This window comes from Enoplosus armatus, chromosome 19 (assembly GCF_043641665.1).
Source record: "Enoplosus armatus isolate fEnoArm2 chromosome 19, fEnoArm2.hap1, whole genome shotgun sequence".
NCBI classification, from domain to species: Eukaryota; Metazoa; Chordata; class Actinopteri; order Centrarchiformes; family Enoplosidae; genus Enoplosus; species Enoplosus armatus.
In genome coordinates this window covers 8047336-8067544 of record NC_092198.1, presented here as the reverse complement: position 1 = coordinate 8067544, position 20209 = coordinate 8047336, and the positions used below count along the sequence as shown (strand labels likewise).

Below are 20209 nucleotides of genomic sequence, written 5' to 3'. Positions count from 1 at the left end.
AAAAATTAGCTCAGTGATACGCTGATGCTATAAGTGTTGAGCATCACAATGTACAATATGCCACCACCAGCAGAGACAGTTAGATGCATGTGAATACTCATCAAAGCTGTTGTTAGGTTATATTTGGTGAGAGATTTTAAACTTAAATTTAAACTTGTATTGCTTCTAGGGAAATCTCCCGTGCCACTGGCATGCAAACCAGAAGTGAAGCTTCTGTGGACTGCTGTGAAAAGTTCCACACGTCAGCAGAGGTCGAATATCTTGACTGTCTGTCACTCATATTGTTACAACTGCAGACACTTATATTGACAGTATACAGTGTGCATTACAGCGTACAGTATACCAAGCACTCTATACACTGTCACTCAACTCTTGTTATCTAATATTTCCATGCTTTCTCAGCAACTCATCTTGTCATGCGGCAGTGTGGATGTGTCCAGGGTCAGACAAAGGCCTTGCCCACTGTTACATCGATTGATCTGACGGGCTGTGATTGTTGCAGCTGGAGCACATACTGTGACCCCGTCCTTCATCGATACACACCAGGCAGCACAGATGAAGGAAATAAACACTGCCACAGCGAGAGAGAGAGTTGTGCTCCTCAAAAAAACATGCCGGAGAGAAGAGATTCAAAAAAGCAGCCCTCACTCATACAATTTCATCTAAAGAACCTGTTAATTTATTTTTGTTTACACTTTAACTGAGTATTATGATATAAGTGAAGTGCAGTCGACTCAGGATGTGGGTCTGATTTGAAAAGAAAAGAAAAGAAAAGAAAAAGAATTTGGAAAGGCACAGCCTCACATTTCCAAAAATAAATTCCTGGACATTGATACTGTATGCACTGTTTCATGTTTACTGTCTAAACTATGTAATCACTGCCTTAAACACTGTCATAACAAAGCTGCTTTGAATATGTATTGGATAAGGGCAGATCTAAACCCTTCAGTAGCTTGCTGTGCACTCGGAGGAGCTGTTTAGCACTTACTGCCGTGGGAGATGGAGCTTTAGCTGACTTTGTTGGCCAGACAGAACGGTGGTGATAATGGCCTGCTGGCCTCTCCCAGATCCTGTTACACTGCTGGGGACACACAAGCTGCTCTGTATTTAGCAGCAGTCCTCTCTGCTGTGAGCTTAGACTGTAACAGAGCCGGCGGCCACTTCCTCTCACCTCACAATAAAAGTCTGAAGGAACAAACAACTCCGGAGGAAATTAACATCGTAGCCTTGATTCTGCTGCCGACTTCAGTCCGTTCATTAGATTTGTGTTTGTATCAAGACAACAATGACAAAAGAAAAACCTTATGCCATTTTTTTTATTCAGTGTTGCTACTGATGTACAGTGCCTAGACAAAGGGTCCATCTTTAAAAGTGACTCACATCATTCATTTGGTATTGTAACTGCACACTGTAGCAACGAGATTATGGGTGTTTTCCAGCTTTGCTTTGGACTTGAGAGTGATTTCCATGTGTTTCTCTGCTGATAACAGTGGCCACATCAGTCCAGATGGTCCACTTTTATAAAGTATCCTCTTTGACAAGACTCCAGAAATCAATTTGTTCCCCTCTCAGTTGATTGTGATTATTTTATGATTATCGGTTTATTTTTTGTGCAAAGCTCCACAAGCAGCCATGCCTTTGTGTGTGTGTGAAATTCACCAATACTACAACCAAAAATATTCTATTTTGGATACAACTCCTCTTCCTGTGTGCGACCATGCGAGAGTCAATACAGCCATCTGCTCCACTCAGTCAGTCAGCAGTACCCCAGTCTGATCATGCATGTATCATGGGATGGATGAGCTATGTGATCCTCATGTCTTGTTTAACACACACACACAGCTAAATAATCACCTAACACATGGCAGACTCAGGCTGGGGTTATCTGAATTATAAGACCACATAAGACCCCCCCCCCCCAAAAGGGGTAGCAGCGGCTGTGCTTGATGTCTTACTTCCATTATAAAATATGAAACGGTCTGAGAATGGAGTGTGCGGTATAGAATTGTAAATCATTGAGGTTTTCAATTTTCAAGACCAACCCTGAACTATACAGGCACTAGGTACACGCAAGGCATTTCTCAGACAGATACAGTATCTGTCGAAGAGACAGAGAGAAAGCATGTCATTTTTTCTGTCAGACACCTACTTTAAGCAGCATGGTGAGATGCTGATTACATTTTCCTCTTTGCCAGTTCAGCTAAGAAAGAACAATTCAGACAGAAGAACATTTCCAGAAAGCAGAAGGACGGCCTCACAATGTGCCCCTCACAGTGTGCAAGGAGGCAGAATGAAATAGAGGGGAAAGCAGAAGTTATCTGAACACAGTTGCGTAGGAGTTAGTTGTAGCGGTGTGTACACAAGAGGTCGCAGATGTGATTGGATCTAGCTGTTTGGTTGGTGCTGATGAGAGGGAACATGCTGTGCAGGAACAACCTAATCTACTGATTTAATAAAGAGACAATATGAACGGATGGTTTGGAACAGCGGGGCCTGACCAGGGGCTTTAACACGAGTAAAACAATAAACACATTTGAAAGAGCATGAATTGATCAGTCTGGGCTCAGTCCTCTGGTTTACTTTTTCTACAGGTGAGTAATGTCTTTTTTTCCTTTCCTTTTGTTGGGTATTTTTTTCTGCCTCCAGTAAAGTGATTTTGGATACAGATGTTACTGTCCATAGTTAACTTAACTAAACTAGAGGCTCCAGTATTTTTCCTTCGTTCCGTTGTCTTTACACGTTAGAAAATAAATTGCAGACAGTATTAAGGTGGTTACCAAATATCAATGGAAGGCCAACATCCATGAAAGAATAGTGAAAGAATGAAAGAATAATCTCCCATACATGTTTGTCATATTTAAGACTGTAAAGTAGATGAAGATGCTGTAAATTTCAAGATTCAACATTGCAAAAATCCTGTTAAATACTACTAAATATTTGAGGTTCACAAAGTAAAGTGCAAATGCTCATCCAGCTAATGACTGAGTTACACTGCCAAAATGAAATAGACACTCACTTCCTTGCCACCACAGTTTCAAAACCACAAAAGCATGTAAAAAGCACCATATAAATTTAGCAACAGCAAATGCTTTTGTTATCTTTATGCCCTCTGTTTCTGTGTTGATATGGCAAATCTGCTAGCTTTGTGGTCATACGAAGCGATGATTATTAGTGCTGCGCTTTGCTCACCAGACCTAAGGGTGTGTGATTTATTTCTGGAGCCACCCGTCAAACAAAGGTTGCCTCTTGTCATTCTGACAAGCGGCCAATCTAATCAGCCTGAATGATGGTGGGGTGGACACATGCTAATTAGCATCATCATCCCGAGCATGGTGGAACAAAGGGCACTGCTTTCGTTGTGCTTTGTTATTCTAGTCAGCGCAGGCGTGTTTGTGCTCCTGTGTGAGATTTGTGTCAGTTGTAAGTGTACGCTCCTCTCTATCAAATGTAGTGGTGTTTTGTGTGTCTTCACAGTGAAAATGTATGAATCATAACCGAGTAGCTGGAGCCCGTGGGCAGGGTGGCATAAGTTCATCAGAGGGCAGACGAGTCGCCCACACACCACGGCGAGCTGATGAACACAGCAGCGCGCTCCAAATCTCAATGACGTTCAGGCAGAAATTCCGATACTGCTCAAAGACAACATGCAGTAACTTGAGCTGTAGTAGAAACGAGAGCTACAAAAAGAAGCCAAACCAGTCTTTCCATCTGGAGCCCATTTCTTGCCAGTCTGTTGAGAATGATTGTATCTGAGTCTGACAATATTCGGTTGAGACGCAGGACTCCTGAGTAGCACAATGAAAGCACTTCTGAAGCTTTTTGCGGGCATGTCATCGCGAGTCCTACATCTCATGCTCATGCATCATCTCCTGCTAAGTGTGTTGGTTTCGTGCAATTTGCATGAATGAATGAACGCTACTAAGGAAGCTCTTGAGCGGGAGCAGAAGGAGAAGTACGAGCTTTACAGAGGAGAGAGCATATAAATATAAAACCAACAAGACACAACAACAACAGTGTAAAAGTAGGAGTTTTATGATTTGAGTATTGAGGTTTAAACTTGAAATGTTGACAGGAAAAACATTCCTCCTCCTTTTACCCTCTCATGTACTAAGATGCAACCATGGACAGATAGCACTGATACATTCCTGTATTGATCAGTTTCAGTGATTTTCATTGGAAGGCAGCATTTTTAACCAGGGTTACTTTGCTGTGACAGTTATTAGGGTGCATGGTACTCTGTCGCACCACAACATAAATGAATGTATTGTGACTTTTTTCTCATATGGGTCCACTATTCAGATTTCTTTACCGGTCTAAATCAGTATTATGTGTTCTGCATAACCCAATACCATAATTTTCTACAAGCTTGTTGTTTGACTGGAAAAAAAAATCTTTCAGCTTTTGTGCATTTCTTTCAACCTGAAGTTAGCTGCACAATGATCCTTGCAAAACCTTCAGTATTGTGACAAGACCCTTAAGAGGTGTGAAGGAGAAATGTTTGAGAAGCAAGCCATGAAAAGTGCTGTCCACTTACAGCAACTGCTGTCTGGTATTATCTGTGCTTCTCGCCTGACATCTTCTGTTGACCTCACATCATCTCTCTGTCCTTCCTCCCTTCCTCTCCCCTTCTGCAGACTTTACATAAGAAAAACTCCTCTTGCTTTTCCTTCTCCTCTCTCTGCTTTCCTGCCTCTCATCCCCACAGCCTCTTCATCACCCCCCCTCTCCTCTCCTCATCTCATCAACCCTTCAGACACTGTGTCTCACTGGTGCTACCATTACAATGCCCAGGGTGCATCACCGCTCCATCTCCCAGTAATGGATTTCCAATGCTTCGACCATCTTACCTGTCACGTGGTCATGTCTTCTCCCTGGGTAGCATCACTCTGTAAGCTGTTTAGAAATGCATGAATCCTCTCTGTGTTATTGTACTCATTCCATCATTACTCACTCCCCAGACAGAGCAGCAGTGCGCGACCCCCACTCGCTTCTCCTGCTGCACTGAGTCAAAACGATGAAGACTGCCGCTGCTATGTAACAGCAGCTCATCACAAGATTGACTAGATCCAAAAGATATGTGAAATTGAGTCATTATGCGGGGAGATATCGTATGAAAGTGGATAAGAATGCAGGTTATTGTTCTAATCCTCGCTTGGTAGGTGGGAAATGAACTGCGAGAATTTGGCTTTGTAACTACACACAAATGTGCCAAATTCCTTGACAATTACCATGTGCCAGATTAAAAAATGTGTGTAGGAATTCTTCTCTGATCGCTCACAATCAACAGCATTTTAATTAGCTGTGAAATAGCAATTCGGATACTTGTATGCTTTCCTGGGAAACCATCCATGTACTGCAATGGTGTGGGTTTGAATTCAAATCATAATTGTCCATCTTGGGTGTCATTTGATCTTTACTTCCTCACTTTCATCTTCACATCACAGTCTAACAACTGTACTAAATATGTGCAGATGAATTGTGAACAGTGTCCATACAGTCACACACAGTTACACACAAATACATATCAAGACAATTACATTAACCACACCTCCCATACAAACAACTACACCCAAGTCTCATGCTTAAATGTCAATCATTACAGCCACCTGAACCAACTTCAATCCTATCCATAAAAGAGTTCTTGGCTAGATGGATGCAGACAGTGTCTGATTCATGGTTGAGCTCACACCCACTCATGGCTTTCATTTCTCTGCAAAAATAAACACTTACAAAGCATATCATCACCCAAAAAATCTCCTGTCCTTTCAGCACACTGCTCATTGTGTTCCCAGAGCCTCAACAGACAAAAAACAAGAACAGTACTGAAACTATTGTTCCGGATTCAATACATAGTACTGCCAAGACGAAAACACAGCCATAAAGCATCTTAATTAATATTTTTCATACGTGTATCCAAGTATGTCGACTGGGCAAGCAACTCAAACGAGTTACTTGTGAGCTTACCTTTGGCGTTTTGGTGCACTTTCCATTTCTGGCATCTTTTATGTACGCTATATCCAGTAGTTCTGTATCCTGTAAAGAAGAAGAAGAAGCACAGCTAAATCAGTATCAACATTAACCAAGTGCTATTTCAAAGGCTGTTTGGGATCTAAGGCGAAGGGAAACGCTTTGCATTTCCAAACCTGCCACCTGTGGCTGAAGGCCTTGTGTGTTTGTATGTGTGTTTGAACAACCACAAGTGTTTAGGGACAGACATTAGCCTCAATACCGGATACCATGTGGGAGTCATTCAGTGTAGATAGATGCAACCCTAATGACACACTGCAAAAGTGTCATTGTAGTGTTCTGCATAAAATTAGGACAAACATGTTCCCATGCTGACTGATGAGCTGGCTAATTGAGAACTTGCTCTTCACAGGCACAAATACTCAAAATAGGTTTTGGGGAATTTCCTTGTGAAATCTGATACCGGACTGGTGCGACATGCCAGACACCAAAGTAAAAGGTGCAGATTGTGTGTCATGACAGACAATATCGTCGCCTACAACACACCACTGGGATCACCGCTGGCAAGGAAAAAAACTGTTGGATGCAAAACACTTCACACATACACAATGTTCTGCTGCTGCATGATGCTCTGCCATAGGGCCTTGCCACAGCTTGGCTGGAGCCAGCTGTGTGATCGTCAACTGGCAAAGAGACATAACATGGCACCCTAATGAAGACAGCCTTGAAAACAACATGAATGATGATTCAACCAAAAAGTTAATTAAGGCTCTCTGTAACAGCATTTCAAGTAAATGGAAAGCTTGGCTCCACTGTTGATTCATTATTGATACAGCATTGTGGGAAGCCATGTCAGAGCTTCTTGTTCCACCTTAAACCTCCAACATTTCACATCTATACTATTGTGATGCAGAGGCAAAGTTGGACAAAAGTCGCTGAAAAAGAGCGCTGAAATAAAGACACCATGAAGCAATGTGCGTAGGGAAAGCGTCTGACAACGTATAGTGCAAAGTGTTGAACTTTCATCCCTTCCTCTTGAAGGAAAACATGTCCAAACATGTGTTTCCGAAGAACTTCCTGTTCGTGATCTTGGCATTTAGCTCTCCCTCCAGCATGCCAAGTTCATGAATCGACCAATCCATCCACCAACTGCGGTTAGAGGTAAATACATTCTAAATGCAATTGTACAGAAGGCCCCTGCTACCTTCCTTCAGTCACCACATCCCTTTATCAGTCTGGATTATCGCTCTCTCCATCTCTCTGAGAGGGAGCCAGGACATGAGGTGGAAAATTAACCAGAGTGAACTCCGTGTCCACTCAGCATTATCTGGGGAGACAAGGAGCGATGGGGGCATGACTCAATCTCCAGCAGCAACGCCGCTATCTGACCATCTCAAGGCCATAAGGTTTGTGGAAAATTGCACCCGGCCATTCTTCCTTATCTACAAATCCATACCTACCTTAGTGGTCCCCAAAGATTAGTTTTAATTTTAATTTATATTTCTAAAAATTGCGATTTGTTCTTATACTGGCCGTACAATGATGATACATGAACTTGGACAACAGATCATTTTGTTTTTCAGTGTAAAGGCATATTTAACCCAATGAAAAGAAAGAAAATTTAAATCAGCACTTCTTGCAGCCATGTACAGAAGCATTTGTAGATGCAAACTATTGGTCACAAGAGGTCGTAACAAAATATTACTACTTTGCTACAGTAGACGCACAACCACTGTCTGTCTCCATATAAGAGCACTCTATTCCACAAGGACAAGTTATTCGTTTTCTGCAGTGCATAGCATCAATTAGGCTGCCCCTGTTTGCATAGAGCCTCTGAGTCAAAGGTTAACGCCTACATTGGGTCTGCAAATGCCTTTGAAGTCTCTTTAGAGAGATGGAGCTCCACATGGGGTCCTGGTGGAACAGCGGGGCTTCAGGAAGCAGCTCGCTGACGGGTTCCTTCTTCGTGCCCTCTAGCCCTGCACAGTTAACACTGCTCTAAGCTGGTTGAGTGTCGTTGGTTAAGTGTTAACCTATAGAGACGACTCATTAAAGGTAAAGCAAACTGCCACTGTGTGGATGACAAGCTGCTCACACAGTGTGCGACTGAAACGTTACACATGTAGCCATTACCATAACATCCAAAGGCCTGTGTCAGCATTTGCTACAGTGCACCGATGCTTGCTCATTGTGCAGATGTAAATAAAAGTTGATGCCAATGATATTTTATTGATATTGACTTGGATTTACAATTGCAGACACTGTTAGCTAATTGAAGTACTTTCTTTGAGTCTGGCAGTCCAGCTATTTATTCTCCTGTTTAATTTCTCTCATTTATTTCCTATGACATATGTTCTTTATCTGTTCATTTCTGTCATCTCTCTCTATTTATCACACTGCCTCTCGCTCTGTCTTTCTCTCTCTTATTTCCCTTCCTCTCTCAGAGCATTTCTGTGTGCATCAAAACAGTGAGCAGGGATCCAAAGCCTATTAAGATCCACAGCACGTCCAGGAAGCAAGCAGGGCCAGCAGGAGAGAAACTACAGAAATTAATGAACATGCTTAACATGTGCTGGCCCTGGGCTCTGTTTTCTGTGCCTGTTTGTCTATCTCTGCTGTTCACGCAACATATGCAACATGCCGCCTTCCCTTTAAAATTAAGCCCATTCCTTTTCCAAGTAGAAGTACGGAGGGTGGTGTTTATATGAAAGTTTGCAGGAAATTCATCATTGATCTGTGAGTCATTTTGTTGTCAAATGTGCCTCTGCTCCAGGCACATCTAATATGTATGCCATGCTTTTTTTGTTAGACCACTCTTTGTTATCCTTTCATTTGAAGAACATTGTGTTCACTAGTGTATGAAATGTGATATACAAAACTTGACTTGAGGCTAATCGTGAAAACCTCTGTGACAAGGTGCTTTGAATAAAAGCGTCTTTACTGAGTATCTACAAGGGGGCTTGCAGAGTCTGGACAGGTTGGTTGGTTTTATAACAAAGAGTTCTGTTGCCCTTTGAAGCAACAATCTTTCACAGCTTTAGTGGTAAAAGCAAAGGGGGGATGTGCCAAATGGAAGGTAGAGAAAGAAAAAATGGATAAGTGGAAGTAGGGAGGCTGAAAGCCACAGGTTAGCTTTGCTCATTTACCAACAGCATGCTTGACAGCCTCCACGGTCAAAATGGATGTGCACTCCACAGGGCTCAGGGCCTCTGCTGAGAAACAGAGACAAGGAGCAAAGAAAGTGAGGGCAGGAAGGAGGGAGAGGGGAATACGCACAGAGCAAATGAAGGGGGAGATGTTTGAGACTGTTTTGTCTATTGTACCGGGGCCAGAGTGGGGAAAACACACGGCATACTCACACTTTCATTTATAGAAGAGTGCTCTATAATAACAATAATTCATTCATGTTTCATCAAGAAACCTGCACGTCCATGTCTTGAATCAGGTTGAGATGTGGTTTGTTTACAGGACTGCTGACAGGCTGCCGGTTTGTGTCATGAGGTTAGTCACACACACCATACTGGCATAACATGTCAGGGTGGCCCCTAACCCCTTCGTGCCATCTCATGGACCAAAATATGCTCTCATAAATACAGTATGCGGGACTCTGTGGAAGCCTGGAAGGTCTTGCTTTTGTCTATACATACAGCGGACACAACTTAGAATGCAAGAGAAGAAAAAGATAAAATAGGCGAGAAATGTGATGCAGAGCTACGTGAGAGTATTGCACAACAAATTACACTGCTGCATTCTCTATGCATAAGAGTATTCAAAGGCCCGCTGACTCAGGGTCAGAGGATTCTGGGCATGGATGTGTTCCCTTCATTATGAAGAGAGCTACTACTTATGTGGAACAAAACACACTAAAGCCACGCAGGTGCTGTGTCTGTCCCTGTAAGTGGCCCTCCAGTGACACTCAGCTGCCAGGAAACATGTACCGTTATGAGGGAAAATGGCTGGTGGAGAGCTGTGCTTGAACTTGGTTGAGAGTCACATCCACTCTGCTGCTGCTGCTCCACTCCTGGGTTCCTATAGAGCAACTCTCACAGCCCTACAGAGATTAAGTCACAAACCTCCTCACCTGAAGTGACTGACTAAAGAGAGAGAGAGAGAAAGAGACAGAGCTGCAAAAAGTCAGACAAAAGCGGAGGAAGCTTGTATGTAGGAGGACAATTACTTTGTGGACATTTTGCATAAACATTTCTGCACATACACAGTACATGCGAGCAGCCTTTAAAGACATTGCACTGAGGTTCTGAGGGCTGCTTTCTGTCCTACCAGTAGTGGAGGAGGCCCTATTACGTTTCAAATTATTTCCATGGATTAAATGCTTTATTGGGAAGTATAAAGTGGAGAGTGACAGCAAAAGTGGGGGAGAAATGAGGTATGGCATGCGACACAAGCCTTGAGCCAAATTGGAGTGTCTGGCATTGCCATGAGGCTGCCTGAGGGCCTATTAAACTGAGCAACTAATTCATGTTCCTGTTCCATGTCTCCGGTTCTCTCCCTTCCCTCCTCTTCCTCTGCAACATAAAAAATTGAAATTAAATCTTCAAACAAATCAATGCTCTGTCATGAGCAACCAGCAAAGGACAATTTCTCTTTAAAATGTGAATACAATGAATTGGAAGATCATTCAGCCCACCACAGTTGTGTATTTTCTCTCTCTGCACTGTAGAACTGTAAAATGGAGCCTTCAAGTCTAATTCATAAACCACTTGAATGGGCTTCTCATGTACCCACTCAGAGCAGAGCTAGTATCTCTACCCGTTACCACTGCAAAAGCTGGGGTTTCAAAAGGGTACAGTCCTCTATCTCAGCCAACAGACAAATGTGTTGGGCAAATGCAGAGATCTCAGCCAGGCATTCCTAGAACCAGCTACCATGAGGGAGCAACACAGTTTCTTTCCCCACAGTGTGGCTACTATGGATGCTACTGGTACCATTGTAAATTCTGCAGAATTCTCCAGCTTGTCTAAAGCTTTGAGTAACCCATGTACCCCCTTGGTTCAGTGAATGCCATCATGCTCTTGAGCATTTTAAAGCTGTGATGCGTTGCACTCCTGTTTTATCTGCCCTCAATTTTACTCTGACATTTAAAAGACGTGAATGTAATTGGAGATTTGTCACAAGAGTGGTGACATGCTCTAGAGCAGTCTAAAGCATTATTATCATTATTATATATGGGCTGGTGTTAGGGCTGCATCTAACGATTATTTTTTGTTAGCGATTAATCTTCTGATTTATCTATTATTCTATTATTCATTTAGTCTATGAAATATCAAAAAATACTGAAAAAATGTTCATCACAGTTTCCCAGAGTCCAAGGTGTTATCTTCAACTGTTAAGTTTTGTTCAACCAATATCTTTGCACTATTCTTGCTTGATAACTGACAGAAATAATTATTCGATTATCAAAATAGTTGACGATTTTCTTTCCTGTTGATCGACACGATTAATTGACTAAACATTTCAGCTCTAGTTGGCATATTACATGCTTTTCTTACGTGTCTCTTGTGCTCTCTATCCACCTGTCATCTTTAACAGGTGCAGTCGCCCCTTGTCCACGCACATCCTTCTCTAGATTTGACTTTGACATTAAGTCTGTGCATGTTTGAAAATGTTTATTTCTCTGTTAAAACTCTGGAATTCCTTTTGTAGGCTGTCGTTCACAAGGGAAGTTTTGGTGCAACCATTCTTTGGATATCCTATTCCCTTCCTCATCCTCTGTGTGCAGCCTGTCACTCCGTATTGTAAATACTGCAAATAAGCGCTAAATTGATCCCTTAATCACTTGTTCACTGTCACTAACATATACCTTCCCCTGTTGCAACCTTCAAGTCATGTTCCATTAATTTACTGTAACATTTCGAGGGTTGTTGGTTGCCATGTCTGTCTTCACAGACACCAATTACAACACAGACAGCAGAGCCAAGTTTCCACAGACTTAATGCAGGTTTTTAAAATGTAGGTACAGATGTTACAAGTAATGTAGTAAGGACAATATGTGAGCAAGCTGGAGAGATTGTGGACGGATCCTCTTTCAGAATGTAGGATTTACTCGCACCTTTAGGGATCTTTAAGTTATCTGTTGAGTCAGAATTAGGATCACGCTCATATCATAATAAAGTTATTCACCAGGCATGTCTAGAAATATGATAAGAATTTATCTCATTAATTAACATTAATTAACTACACATGTAGCGTTAAGTCATAAAAACATGAGTTAAGTCATAAGTGGGATCACGTGACTTTCAGTTTGAGTTGGTTTCATGGCCAGACAGATGGGGAGAGGACACAGGGATTAAAGGTCAGAGGCAATGAGGGAAGAAAAAAAGGAAAGGTGGCAAGGAAGGAGTGGCTATGTGGGGAAAAAACACTGAGGCCGAGTGATGGAGGAGCATGGCTGTGGCTGATAGTGGCTATCAGCAGCCGACACGCTCCGCAAAACAACCAATGCTGAGATAAAGGCCGCAGGAAGCTTTGTTCTATACATCAGCGCACACATTCATGCTTGCTCACACAGGTAATACACACGCTCACAAACACAACTCTTACTCTAATAAACACACACATATACACACACATACACACACACACACACACACAAACTCCAACTCCCCTCTATCATCAATCTGCAGTGTCTGCCGTGTTCAGTCATTATAAACATTCGGGCGCTGAGAGCGATGATGTGACCGGCTCTTCAGCTGACACTGGTCACCAATTTCCTTGGAGCGCGCTAGACCAATCAAATCTTGGACACACACGTGCCGACACACACTCGCACGCACAGTGACGGATGCGGTGCAGTGAGGGATACTGGAGGGAGTGTACTTCTCTCTGATAGATAGCAGAACAGAGTGGGATGACAGAGAAAGCAGAGTTGCTTCCCTCATCTGTCCATCATCCTCTGTTGTTCTCCCTCGCTCCGTCTTTGTTATGCTTCTGGCTGGATTTTTGCTCTCCCCTTCCTCCTTCCCTCACTTATTCTGTCCTCTCTGTTGTCCATCTCTCCGACATCTCCGTTGTCTTAGACGTGGTTTGAAATGGGGAGGGGGGTTGGGGCCTGTAATTGTAAATATTACAATATATTTTCTTGGACATGTGCCTCTCTGTCTCACCTATCCTCTCCCTGGACATCTGCCTCCTCTGTTCCTCCCCATCCTCCCTCCCACCGTGCTTCCCTCCTGTCTTCTTGCATCTTGACAGCAGCTCTCGCGTCGATGAATGATGGTTCACATCTTGTCTTGTCTGATCCCCCGCCGAGACACACGCGCACGCTAACACACCACCCCCATCCCTTCTTCCGTCTTCTTCCGTCCTCACTCCTCCACACCATTTAAGCCTGCTCCTCTATCTGTGTGGCTTCCTTCAGGCACACCGTGAATGGCTCTTATCTGCTGCAGTGGAACATCTGAGACCCCCTTCAGAGGACTTGCACACATGCAGGAATGCTTAAACACACACACACATATATACATGTGTTAACTCCCACGAAAGGATGAATTAAGGTAATTAAAGGCCAGACAAGTCACAAACACACTGCAGTACATACACGTGCAAACTACTATACTCACATACTATAATGTACTTCTACACGCACACAACTTTTCAATGTCATATATTGTTTTCATTCAATTATAAAAATACTGTTTCCTCTGGGTATCTGTGCAACATATTCTTCTTCTTTCTGAATATTAAACTCACCATGCCTTTGCAGGTAACAGTTTTAATGCAAATTAAAAGGCACATCTCTGTATTCGAGACTATGGGCTGAAAGTCAGCGCTTGCTGTATGTGCCTGTGCCGGGGCTCTCCACTGAAGTCCTTTGAGAATCACTGCCAGTGGCAGATACAGCGCAGCTCTGGCTCTCATCTTTCACATCACCTCATTTAGACACCTCCTAAGTGCAATCCATGGGCCCTTTGAAGTCAGGACAAAGCGGACGGCTAAGAGAAATGCATTTTTCACTTTCTTTCTGCAGGCAAAGCTCTCTGTCTCTCCCCCTATGTGTCTGTGTCTCTTCTCCAGTTATCCTTCCTCCTCCCTCCACACTTTCTCTACCAACAGCAGTTTGATCAGTACAAGTGAATACAGCAGGGCGAGGAGATGAGCAGAGGACATTGGCTTAAATGCAAAACTAAAAACTTTCCAAAATATGATTTACTCAAACGCCACTGCAAACTGAGTGAAAAGCTCCTTTTTCAAAGTTGTCATTTCCACATTGACATCAACTGAACATTTTGACCAAGTACCCACTACAGGCATATAACAAGATGTTAACAAACATCTGAATATATCAGCATCCTTGACTAGAGTCAGACAGACACTGGATTCTTCAGATCAATACAAGAATGCAACAGCCGGTATTTGTTTTGGGGTTTTTTTTCAAACTATGTAATGGAAACACTAAATAGCCTCAAACATAACTTTAACATTTCTGTGCTGCAACTTCTTGATACTTATCGACATATATGCTGATACCACTATGTCTATAATCCAGGTTGTTGGCAGAAGTAAACATGCCACCATTACTGCTCTAGCGGTTATTTTACTTGTCGTTACAATTACACTGTAATGCATGTAAAGGATTTCAACAGCTTTTGCAAAGAAATATGTCCAAGATCTTCTGTACAACCTGTTACATGTTCGAAATATAGTCATTGCAATTTGATAAAATTTACCTCACCAAATTACCTAAACACACTTACTGGGCTGTGCTGTTATCAGCTGCCCCAACAATAAACTGCAGAGTGCATGGTTGTCGACACGAGAAGAGGAGCCGAGCTGGCTGGCCCGAACTATGCAGTGAGTGGAGCTTGTCGAGTTTATCAGGGTTCAGGTAAGGCCTGCATCCATTCTTGGCATTCAGAATATAATAAGGCTCAAATCACCCAGACATAAAAACAAAACATTTTACTTCCTGTGCCATAACACAATTGTTGTGTCTTTCTTTCCGTCAACGTGATACTTTCCACATTAACACAGGCTACCCTCATCTGTCAGACATCTCTGCTTCCACTGTCAGTCAAACTGCGTTCAGTTCAGCTGTGTTCGCCACAGTTACGGCAGCATTGCTACAGAACAAAACACATAAATATGCCAGCCATGCCTATGTGTCGGCCAGGCTCTACTCGCTGCTTCTCAGAAGCCGAGTCACTTGTTATCCTCTGTCGTGTCAAAGAAACCACAGGCAATTATATGAGTTTGTCAACAGGTCCTAAAAGCGTTTGATACAAATAATAGAGCGAAGCCACAGATGCAAAGACAATATGAGCATCAGCAGAGCACAATGGGGCTGTGGAGTCTAAAAGGTTTCACTGCCACCCTGGCTAATGCTTGTCTGCTAATGTACTGACGACAACTAATCTTCCATGTCCCTGACTTCCTCTCTTCTAATGGGCGAGGTGTTGTTCCTCTGTCTCCCGTCATGTAACTCTCTCGAGGAAGGCTCTTGGAGAGGAGCCGGTATCTTAAGTATGGCAGACTGCTGCGCTTCTTGTCTTGCCCCAGAGCACCTCCAAGCTGTTTAAATTTGATACCTTCTTATCATTCCACCAAATTGAATTGACTTTAGTGGGGAAAGAAAAGCGACTGACCCACATTTGTGACACACTTAGTTGCTCGAGCGGAAATGGAACAGCGAGAGGAAGAGGGGAGTCTGAGGGAAATTTCGGGGATGGACAACAGAGTGACTGCTTGGCATAAAACGCTCAAAATTCACTCCAACACACTATTTACCAGTCAAAGTACATCGAGGTGACAGGTCATGTCTGCAATGTATGATACATATAGCACTGTGATAGCCCAGTAAAGCATGTACACAGACTCTGTCACACAGGGTTGTGGTTCAGAATGTAATGCCTTCTGTTGAGGTGGAAGTGTCCTTTCTTGCACTTTTGTTGGTTTCGACAGGATTTCTTTGATTTTCTTTCCAACTTGTATTCAGTTTGATCGTGTGTCTAAGTAGAGATGTTAATAATCTACAATAAAGGCCAAAATTAGTCCCTCAGAGTGTTGTTAATACGCTTTCTGACATGAACATTCGTAGACGGAGAGACAGCAGCTAGATAATTGCTGCATAGTACAAAGGAATTCAGCTTAAAATGAGAAGCAGCAGGGTGGCACGAAAACCCAGTAACCCCGAGCTGGTGGGAATTACGGGCCCTCTTAAACATCAGAAACTCATCTAATGTAATTATTACGATTAGTCTGCATCAAAGCAATCAATAATACAAAGTAAAGTCCAATTCAGGGCTGAAGAGTGAACACAAGATATGCAACCCTTTTTAACATGCTTGTAAATGATGAACAAGTCAATGAAAAAAAGCATACTCTTTCCTCTGTGATTATCTGTACTTATTATCCCATTGACCACTGATCACCACTCTGTCTCTTTGAAGTTAGTTAAAAAAGTTAAAAGTTAAAAACCTCTTCTTATCAGTCGCAATTGGTCATTCGTTCATGTGCAGGAAGCACGGGAAATTGCTCGAAAGCAAAAATGCCTGTAATTGCCTTATTAGCAAATGGGACTTGAGTGTACGCCCTCCACTGCCCTGATTCCTCCAGCAAAATGAATTAAATAAAATTTATTGAGGCTTTTCAATGAATACGGAAAATCCAGCTTGAATGATTTGAGAGGTAGGGGACGAGAGACAGAAGCGTGAGGGGAAAGGAAGACAAATGATAGCTCTTTATATATTAACAGGGTTAATAAATTAATGCAGTGCTTATGCGCAGCGTTATGAGAATGAATAAGCATGATACACAGTTATGAAATGTGCTGTGAAAGAAAAAGGGAGGTTCGAAGAGGCTCATAGTGTTGATGTGTACTCTAACCCTGAGACATTAAAGCCGTATGTGATGTTTCTGTTAGCATGCTGAAACCTGCGGGCTACTTGAAGTCTGTCAACGTTCCCGAACAGGACACTGATAATGTTGTTGACTACTCAGATAGTCAACAATCTGCACGCTGATAAAATTTCGTATATTCTCTGTGTTTGGCAAGAAAGTAGCATGACAAAGTCTCATAACACTGATTGTCTGCAAGTCCGTCATGGCGCGTTTGTGTCCTTGCACTTTGAGATCTTAACATTTTATTTCATTTCTCTCATTTATGACATCTTGTGTTCATGAATATAACATTAATACCAAACAGAAAAGTGCCTTTAGCTAATCACCCTTTCTATTTCAAGCGTCACATGGTTGAATACAGAGTATACAGATATTGTTCTTGTCTGAGTGTTTTTTTGTATATGGTGTTGTGACTGTTAACTGGGTGTTTTCTTTAACTTTTAACATCAACCTTCCCACTGTCTGCAGATGAAAAACCCCATTTTGCTAATGTCGGCATGAAAGAGCAATAACACTTAGTGTTCGCTCTCAATAATCATGAATTTGCCATCAAAGCTAAGTTTGCCTTTCGTTAATTTTACAGCATTCTTCAGAGGAGAAAGGAATAATCGACGGCGAGCAGTTCTGACTTCAATATTCTTTTAATTTCAGTTCTCATTTTTCTGTTCTCAGCAACAGTGTAGATAAAAGACAGAGAACTTCATTACTGGGTGAACTTCCGACCTACACCGCACAATCAAAGACCAAAACTTAAAGGGAAACTAAACTGCTTAACAAAAGAGAGGTGTATTTGCAATCAAGCCTTTGAATCAAAACTCACCACGAACAAGTAAGTTAATTCCATTTTTTTAAATGTATTCTTCATTCTTTCATTTCGGTTAGGTTGCTTTACCATGATTTGTTAGCAGTTGTAAGGCTACGAATCAAATCTGTGCATTGAGTGTTAGAATGATTCATTATTGAATCACAAAAGGGCGGCAGGGTAGCTAAATGTTTAGCAAAAATAAATTCCCGGGTTCAAATCTCCTCGGCCCGTCCTGTACAGAGTTTTCTCTTGTTCACCTGATTTTCTACCAGTAAAAAGAAAGTCAGCTGAACTGGAAACTCTAAATTACTCGTACTAGGTGCGATTTTGAGAGTGAACATGTCTGTGTGTTTATATGAGTGCTTGCCTCTTCCTGTCTTAAACCTGTGACTGAGTACGATCTGGGTGATCCAGGGTGTCTCTTCGCCATCGGCTGACAAGCTTTCAGTAACGCCATTTGGTTGTTCATGAGCAACATGAGGTTGTGCTCCATTTAAGCTTCCCCGTGAAAGCCCGGGATGAAACAGGAAGGAAGTGTGTTCTCTTATTGAGAGCTTGTCTACAGTGGGACTTCAAAGTCTTTTGGCTGAATGCCTTTATTTGAAAGGGCTCCCCGAGGAAAGCAGCCACCTGGCTTGGTACGGCGATGGCAGTCAAATCACAGCAGCAGGGGGGTTTTGAGTACTTTGCAGCATCAAAAAACAAGCTGCATGGATTGGATTGTCATGGCAACTGGGCTGGGTTGGCGTTTGAAGTGGAAGGAAGGGAATGGAAGAATAAAAGAGAAAGAGAGAGAGAGAGAGAGTCAGTCTGTCTCTCTGTGTACCAGTTGACTCACAAAACACAGTCCTCACAAATTTTAAATGTCAGTTTAGTAGAAGCATCAGCGTTTAAATGTCTAAGCTATAAATTCTCTACTGTAATCGATTTAGCATAATTAAAACTAATAGAGCAAATCAATGACTGAGAGATTTAATTAATCTCTTCTGACCTCTGATAGTAGCACTCAGTTATCAGAGATCTATAAACTACTGTGACCGTCTGTAACCTCTGATTTTTGACCCCACAATCAAAATGTCAGGTCATCCCATTGCAACATACAAACCACAGCTCTCCACTGACATACACACTGACTGACTGAGCTCATTAAGAAACACTCCAGTGAATCAAGTTAAATCATTCACAATGGTGTTAATAAGGGGTAGGAGAAAAAAATGTTTAATTTACAAACTGCAGTTTTCATTGATTGATTGTTTACATATTCAACACGGGTACAACAATGCTGAAAATGCTCGACTGAATCAACACATTCATTTTTCTTTTGTTTATAACCATGTTTTCTTTACGAGGGAGTCAAATTGCTGGACCAAAAAATCAAAATACAAACATGGAGGATGATTACAGATAAGTTGCACCTTCCAAGGCTAGATAAAAGGCCTTGCGACATTTAGAATTGTGCTGTCTGGCAATTTTTGTAATTTTCTGATAATGACAATTCAACAATGATACAGCGATTGGTCAGGTGTGTAGAGGTGAGGTTTGAGCTTGTCTCTCTCTTTTCTTTCTTCACAAAATTCCACACAAAATGATTTTTTCATGTGTAAAAAATGAATGCAACACAGTAAATGTCTTCAAGGAGAGACTGTCCGAACATGTGTGCTTTGATACCCATGTGTGTAATTCATCACGTCTTGCTCCCCTCGACACGTCGTACCACCTAGTTTGTTTGAAGCATGCTAAGACCTTGAAGTTGTAAACAAAAACACTGGTGTCGTGGGAAATCTCAGTTGCCCAACATAAGACATTAGAGGCAAGGCAATTGAATAGTCATAGTGGTTAGTCTTGATTTTCTTTTTCTGACACTACATGCAGCCTTTACTGGTTCAGCTTGGTGGCGCTGACAGACCTGTGCGGAGGGCGGAAGCATAAACAAGCTGATACTGACTGATTCAACTGTGTTGTGATGCAGGGCTCAACCAACAGCTCAGTTCTGTCGCAGTCATGCAAGGATCTAACTGACAGCTACAACTGCAGCCTGGCCTCCGCTGCTCATTTAAATCTATTCAAATCATGGCTATTGCAGAGTGACAACTCCAAACTCCAGCAAAAAATGCTGCCTCAGAGCCGGTAAGCTACAGAGCCTTACTTCTGACGTTTCATGGGTTTAAATGTTCAAGGGTCACGTTTGGCTCATCTTATTTTCTGCTTATGATAAAGTTACTCCCAGTTGCCTCGGAGGACAATGTAACTTAGTGTACAGAATATATGAATATTTGAGTTTTATTCCTTGCACAAAGGTATCAGAAAAAGCAATCTGGTGGGCGCTGGCGAAGATGAGCTATTAATTGGCTTATTATAGCTAACAGTTGTTAATAATAAAGCACAGCAACTGTCATTTCATCAAGAATAAAACATTACTGCTGTGAAATAGGGGTGGCCACCCTTAGAGCACTGCATCTTATTATCTCACCAAAACCAATATATGAAGCGGGCAGGTAATAATGATGAGGTAATCAGCATGTCCAAAGACAGTAATGACAGAGTGCGCCAAGAGAGGCGAAAGAAAGACAGCGGCAGAGACAG

The 20209-nt window shown here is 42.2% G+C and overlaps 1 protein-coding gene across 1 annotated transcript in view; it reads right to left on the bottom strand.

The window, feature by feature from the left end:
- The window catches only part of plcb1l (phospholipase C beta 1-like), a 96372-nt gene that overhangs the window by 63228 nt on the left and 12935 nt on the right, over nt 1-20209 (bottom strand). The window contains exon 3 of the mRNA XM_070926091.1: nt 5965-6033. Within this exon, the coding sequence (XP_070782192.1) occupies nt 5965-6033 (69 nt within the window). The remainder of the gene's footprint in view (nt 1-5964; nt 6034-20209) is intronic.